The sequence below is a fragment of the Glycine soja genome, chromosome 17, assembly GCF_004193775.1.
Source record: "Glycine soja cultivar W05 chromosome 17, ASM419377v2, whole genome shotgun sequence".
Classification (NCBI taxonomy): Eukaryota; Viridiplantae; Streptophyta; class Magnoliopsida; order Fabales; family Fabaceae; genus Glycine; species Glycine soja.
The window spans coordinates 13,040,475-13,047,276 of record NC_041018.1 but is presented as its reverse complement, the minus strand read 5'-3'; the positions used below and the strand labels follow the sequence as shown (position 1 = coordinate 13,047,276).

General features: G+C 33.8%; 1 protein-coding gene across 1 annotated transcript; it reads right to left on the bottom strand.

Annotated features, from left to right (window-relative positions):
• Positions 1-2,196: 2,196 nt before the first annotated feature.
• On the bottom strand, positions 2,197-6,386 carry LOC114394173 (eyes absent homolog). The gene is made up of 6 exons (XM_028355797.1): positions 6,286-6,386; positions 5,529-5,814; positions 5,272-5,442; positions 3,237-3,330; positions 2,967-3,155; positions 2,197-2,753 (listed from the first exon to the last, which is right to left on the bottom strand). Exons 2-6 carry the CDS (start codon positions 5,775-5,777, stop codon positions 2,494-2,496), a joined length of 963 nt encoding a protein of 320 aa, XP_028211598.1. The 5' UTR covers positions 5,778-5,814; positions 6,286-6,386; the 3' UTR covers positions 2,197-2,493.
• Positions 6,387-6,802: the final 416 nt, after the last annotated feature.

Sequence of the window (6,802 nt, the reverse complement as noted above, 5' to 3'; positions counted from 1 at the left end):
ATGGGACCCCTATACCTGAAGCCAAGCCATATATGTTCTTTAGCTCCCAAACAAAATCCACTATCATTGATTATTTAGCATGTGGTCTATTATCTACCTTATACTAATGATAAGTCTAAAATCTTACTTTGTCTTGCAAAATAAGTTATATAATGTCTTGCAATTTGAGATAGCAATATTGACATTCCTAATATAATTGTCTGAGATGCATACTTTCGATAGTTCGACATTTTACAGTATAATGATGAGTCAACAACAATTTTCTCACTTATTTTTTATGCCAAATTAATGACTACGGCCAAAAGAAAAAAAAAATACAAATCCTACATATTATTGAGGCAAAGTATTTAAGGACTATCCAATGATGATAAATATATAATTCAATTGACAATTTACGCTAAATTTGTGGGAGAGATGATGAACTTTAAGTATAATTAAATTAAGTCTTGAAATGAGGATTAATCTCACAACTAGTCCAAAGAACCAAAGGACCAAAGCTTGTGAAAATAACTCTAGATTTCACTAGAAAACAAAAAACTGTCCTAATTATGATGGTTAAAAAAAAGATATTTAAGGGTTATATTTGCCTTTGAAAGAAGACAATTTCTTCCCAAGAGAGCTTGCTATCTTTGCATGCAGAAAATGTATTGTAAGAAGTTCAGATAAAAGGGGTCCATGTCACCGTGCCAAGCCAAAGTTGAAAATGAAAGTGCATTTGTCATCCAATTGTACAGTGTCAAATAAATCCTTTGTGGTTTGTCCTTAATTAGCAGATGATTAAGTGGACCAAGTGTTCATTTGGACGAGTAGCCTCAACCTGATCTACATCGACGATCCAATTATCTTATCCTTAATCCGAATCAATGCAATGTGTGTCTTAAACAAGGTAAGGACAACAAAGGATGGATTTGTAGCATGCATATCTCAAATGTCAGAACAATATATAGTGCATGTCATTGCCGAAGGAATACCATACCAATACCATTTTTAGGTTTTGGCAAAAAGACAAACTATTTAATTGATGTGATGCACCCAGGCGTGCTGAGAGAAAAATTGGACTTAACACTAGCCATGCAGCTTCAAATTAATTAGCAAACTTAATTCAAAAGAGGACCTACCTTATGAGATGATTTTTTTAGGTCCAGCAATTTAAAAAATTGAAAAGGACCTTAAAAAATCTTTTCAATCTTTTTGGTCAAATCCTAAGAAAATCACATCAGGATATTTATCCTGTAGTTTTGGTTGACGGTCATGCCACGTCAAATACAGCTCTGTGAATGTGATGTCAGACTTTGTTACTTAAGATTGAAAATGAAGATGAAGCTAGCACTTTAGGAATTTCCAGACATGGCATATCAATATTGATGATGTCATTGCTACATCAGCAATGCATTATAACCAAAACTTAGAACTAGGACAAACTCCCAATAACATTAACATTATGCGGTAAACGATCACTTTGGTTTCCCAAGATGTAATACATTGTCATTAGAAAAAGTTATTTTGAATTTTTAGATAATTTTTTGTGAGTCTCATATGTTATATAAGATGTAAAAAAATTTGTCATTTGTTGTTCAACTGATAAAATCCAATTTAAATTCATAAATTTTACTTGCAAAAAGAAAATCTCCATTTTCCCTTATATTAAAAAAAGTTATTCTTTTGAAAAAAAAGAATTTTTTTTCTTAGAATTCAACCTCCAGAATTAAGAACTTTTGAGTAAAAATAATGATAGATCTGATGGACAAAAATTCTTGAACTGCGTTTTTTAAGTCATGTAAAGTATCAAAATATCATTTAGAGTATCAAAATTATGTTGGATGAAATGCTGCTTTGATCTCCAAATGTGTAATTCACTATCACTTAGATCCTTGAAAGTATCAAAATATCATTTAAGTAAAAGTGATAGTGAATTTCACTTTGGAGGAACAAAGTAACATTTTACCCAACATTATTTATGAAGTTCTAACTTAAAAATTATAAGATTTATATGTGGTGGATTTGTCATGGATGTACATTATTTTGCGAAAGTCCAAAATTCAGATGAGCTTAAATCCAGTAAACTTTAGAACCTTGGGAGGGTTTGTTTTGTGCAGCAAAAACAGTGCAGGTGTGGTTACTGGTTAGCCATGTGTGGCTTCAAATTTTCCTTCCTACTGCCAAATAAGCATAGAAAGGACATACATAATAACAGGCTGAGGGCCCTACAGAAGGAGCACAGAGATTAATTTTAAACATCTTATGTTATGTACATTAGAACCGGTAAATGATCTACACTCATTTCTACAACATAAAGTTATGATCACGCATGTCATAGAGAAATAGCTCCATCTAATTTCATCAAAAGCAATTGGCACCTGAGATTGATAGCCATCTCATGGAAGCAATGCATACACTTGGCAAAAAAATTGCTGGCTATGTTACTGCATTCGTTTTATATTATTGGTACAGATAAGTATCCCAGAAAAGTGTAGATGACATGAAGATCTAGCATCATTCTTCATCATTCTCGTTGCCCGGCCTTCCATACACCACAGAAAAGTAGTGGCTAACTGTTGTCAATGTGAGACCAGGGAACCTGTGAAGTTTTCCTGGCCGTGGATCGATCTTAACAAATGGCCATCTCATGATTTCTGCTGCCTCACACTCTTCCCATCCATCTCCAATTGCACAAAATCGAACATTGGGATGGTTGAAACGCTCCTTGATCCATCGGAAACATTGAATTTTCCCCACTTCCCATGAGCTATAAACTGAAATATGACATACATCATTAACAATAGCAACTTATGTCTGACTACATCAGGATTAAATTCTGTTGTTTGTTAGTGAAATGACTATTAGTTTTAGGCTTTCAAAAAGGCTCATACTAAAATGATTATGAGCTTTGAGCTTTCAAGATGGCATAAAAAAATCAATTATGTGACATGGCATTCTCAGTAGCCAGAAGAGATAAAATTACTCACCATTTCCATGCGTTATTAAGCTGTCCAGATGAAAGAGCATGCATTTCACAAGGGAGGGAACTATCGATCCAGATGTCACTAAAACATTTACATGCTTTGAATTAGTTGAGTTTGAGCTAGTGTTAGCAAAAGCAACAGAGGAAACTGCATCTTTATCTTCACCCGAACACTCCTTCAAAAACGTCCGTGCTACAATATATTAAACAAGAAAGATATAAGTAATACAGGTCATGCAAAAAAAGATAATATCATTGAACCATCAAAACATACCTGATGAAAGCCACCTGTCAGTGTATTCATCAGTTTTATCATACAATTCATCCCAGAGTTTTATTGTCTCATGATCTAAAATATTACGTAAACCCTGAAACCAAACAAAAAATGGTTAAGTTTGTCCCTATGTCAAGCTACCAATGGAAAAGCTAACAAATATAGTCAACCATAATGTCCATAACTTGTTTGGTTACACCACAACTCTAAGTCTCTAACTCAGATTCTCACTTCATGATACCCACAAAGCTTCAATCGTTAGAAAACAAAGCACCCTCTCTCACCAATAAACTAAAACTAATGAGGTTGTTTCTAAACAATAATCTAGTTCTATATTATGAGCATTGATTGGTTGAAACTTAAAAGCTAGCTTCTGCTAGATCTGTTAACATAAGAATTTAAATATTTATTTACAAAAAAAGTTGCAGTAGTCAGGTGTCTATATTTATGTAGCCTTTTCTTTAGTCTTCAACATTAATCCACAAGCAATTCTTTAAAGACGAAGCACTCATTTACAAAACACATTAAGCTTACTCTGTCTTATTATTTGACATTTTCCTGTTTTTAACAGCAGAAAAAATTAGACTACAACAATACATAAATATATTGTCATAGACACAAGTTTATAGAAACAGGGTTAATTATCAATTGCCAAAACTATTCTATATTCAAAACACATACTAAAAAGAACACGGGGAAAGTAACAGATACATTATACATCAGATAATAGCATATACAATCCAAAATCCTTCCATAAATAAGTAATGATAAAAAAGCAATTCAGATGCGAGTTTTACAACTGACTTTCAGAATAACCATCACACAAATCAGAAAGGATCTACTTGAAAACTGATAGAAACACAATATACTGAATACTATTAACTGAGAAATTAGAGACCAAAGTTCTTACAGCTGAAAAAAATTCCTCTGATAACAGAATACTCAACAAAAGAAAGGAGATGTGATTGCCAGTATCGCACTGTTTGAATAAACTTCTCTCTATAAACACTTACAAGAAACCATGGTAACATGAAAAGAGCTTCTCCCATAAGCTAAAATTAACTTAGCACCTCAATTTTTGGAGAAATTAGATGAGAGATACTAAAAAAGAGTTCAAGTGCATAAGTTGATTTTAACTTGCGGGAAAAACTCAATTTATGCTACTATCTTGTTTTTTTCTCTTGTAAATGTTAATGGAGAAGTTTATCTAAACAAAGCCTATATAGCATAGCCAACCCCACCCCCCAAAAACACACACACACGAGACCTTAAACTATCTTCTGTCCGACAATTCTCTCTCCCTCCCTTCCTCCAATTAATCCTGATTCTCGAATCTCCGACTCCCAAGTTCCCAACTATAAGCCACCTGTCAGAATTCAGTAATGTTTTTTTCCCTCTCTGCTAACTGAATTTTCCCTTTCTTTCTCCTTGCTGTTACTTTTCTTTTTCCTCTCTTAAACAACAGGCCTATGCTACCCTTGGGCCCCTCATGTTTACCATCCTCCTTATCACATGATAAGGGCCTATCAAAACCTTTTATATTAACTGTAAGACTACCAATAATGCTCCAGAAACTATGTTTTATAACTTTTATTTTAACATGTATGCACTGAGACAAGTCTCATAAAGTTTAAAAAAACTTGTTTCCAAAAAGGTAGTCCACATCAGCCATACATATTACAATTATGCATTTATAATATAGACAACAACAAACTAAAACATACAGGTATAAAAAGTGAACTCAATTGAACTCTATTTTATCTTAGAAATAATTCATAGTGTTGTAGAAACCATTATTTGTAGACAAGGTCCATAAACCAAAACAATGCCATGGCTTCATAACTGAACCATTCCACCATGAAAAATTGAAAATACAAAGGAATGTACTGTAATAGATACATACATCACATATGCATTAACTTTAAGAGGCAACAATAAATATCCTACAATATAATAACAGGAAAAATTCCATGCTATAGTACTGACTTTCAAAAGTCGAATATAGAAATACTAATAATTGCTCCAGAAGTTTTACCTGTAAGTATTTTTGGGCAATGACTCGATGCCTATATGCAAGTTTTCTATTGTTGGCATCATCCTCATGTGGGGAACCTAATTCATCTTGGTTGAAGTCATAATCAGATAGGTCCCTCCCATCATCATATTGGGCCAGAGCATCAAGAAATGGCTTATTGTAATTTTCAATCTGCACCATAGAAACCCAGCATCAATCACTAACACTCCACAAGCAAAACATTCCATAGAAATTTCAACATAAAACCCAAATTTTACTTGTTCATAGAAGAAATAATCATCACATATTTGTAGAATGAGATTTTCCCACGTCCTCCCGATTTCCACCCCCTTCTGCACATCCTTCAGACCGTTAAAAGCCTCAGCATAGGATGATTTCAGCAAGGAGTTTAGCAATACAAGAGTCTCATCCATGTCCCACACGTAGACATCCAACCTAGGATATTGGTCATTGTTGCCAGAAAACACCTGTGTCTCCTGCTCAGGCATGCCAGACGCGGTAGCCATTCCCGCATGTACCCAAGGAAACTCACCTCACAGTGCACTGCAGAAAAAGATCACATTCATTGCAGCAAGCTCATATACACTTTTATGACCATATATTGAGATCATCTTCAACACACAAGGATGCAACGCATCAATTATTACAAAAAAAAATACCAATTTAAAAGCTAAAATATCAAGATTTAGAACAAATGAATATAAGTTCAACCTTGCTCACACTCATTCAGTTGCTGAACAAACTTAAGCAACCTCAATTGAAATTAATTGAACAATTTTAAAATGAATGAAACTAAAAAAAAAAAAAAAGAGGATCGCTAAACAGTGAGGGAATGTGAGTTTATGATGAATTCAGAAATCAAAATTAGTAGGATGAACAAACTATATTATCAATTACAATAACCAAAACCGGTAAGATTCCAATCGGCGAGTTAACAGTAAAAACGAATAACAAAAACAGATATAAATAGCATATGTATGCACAGGAAAAGAGGGAACAACGAAAATTGTTTACCTTAGGTTAAGGTTGCAGACCGCATGAGTACGAGGAGGACGATAAGTTGTGACGCGAATCAGACCATCAAATTCAAGAATCTAACGCAACTAAAATTTTTCCCCCCTTCACTTTTTTTTCTTTCCCACAGGCTCAAATGGCCAGCCCAATATTCGGTCCATTATTTAAAACTGGGCCTCCATTTTTGTCTTGAATTGAACTACTGCTATACATCTTTTGGTTCTTACTAAATACACCTTCCTCTTTGCTAAATAAGCCCCTTTCTTCTCATTAAAATTGTCATTATCCATTATACCCTATTTCTACACACCCCCGTGATTGTTTTATTCTTTAAATCTCTTTTACACCTTATCTTTATAATACATTTAAACCCTAATTGCGAACCCCCAATCTTCAACCATTTGTATTATTCTTTAAACCTTTCGATCCTCTTCATTAGATTAGAAAGAAATAAAACAACAAAAACAAAAATGAATATTCAATGAAGAAGATGAGTATTGTGGTGGTTATTTCCGTT

What these genes read in the sequence shown, in the direction of transcription:
- LOC114394173 (XM_028355797.1), bottom strand. Translation starts at nt 5,777, where the DNA reads ATGGCTACCGCGTCTGGCATGCCTGAGCAGGAGACACAGGTGTTTTCT. An exon ending in ATTATTTCTTCTATGAACAA is followed by an intron (nt 5,443 to 5,528) that starts GTAAAATTTGGG and finishes TCTATGGTGCAG; the next exon opens with ATTGAAAATTACAATAAGCC. An exon ending in CTTAATAACGCATGGAAATG is followed by an intron (nt 2,754 to 2,966) that starts GTGAGTAATTTT and finishes GTCATATTTCAG; the next exon opens with TTTATAGCTCATGGGAAGTG.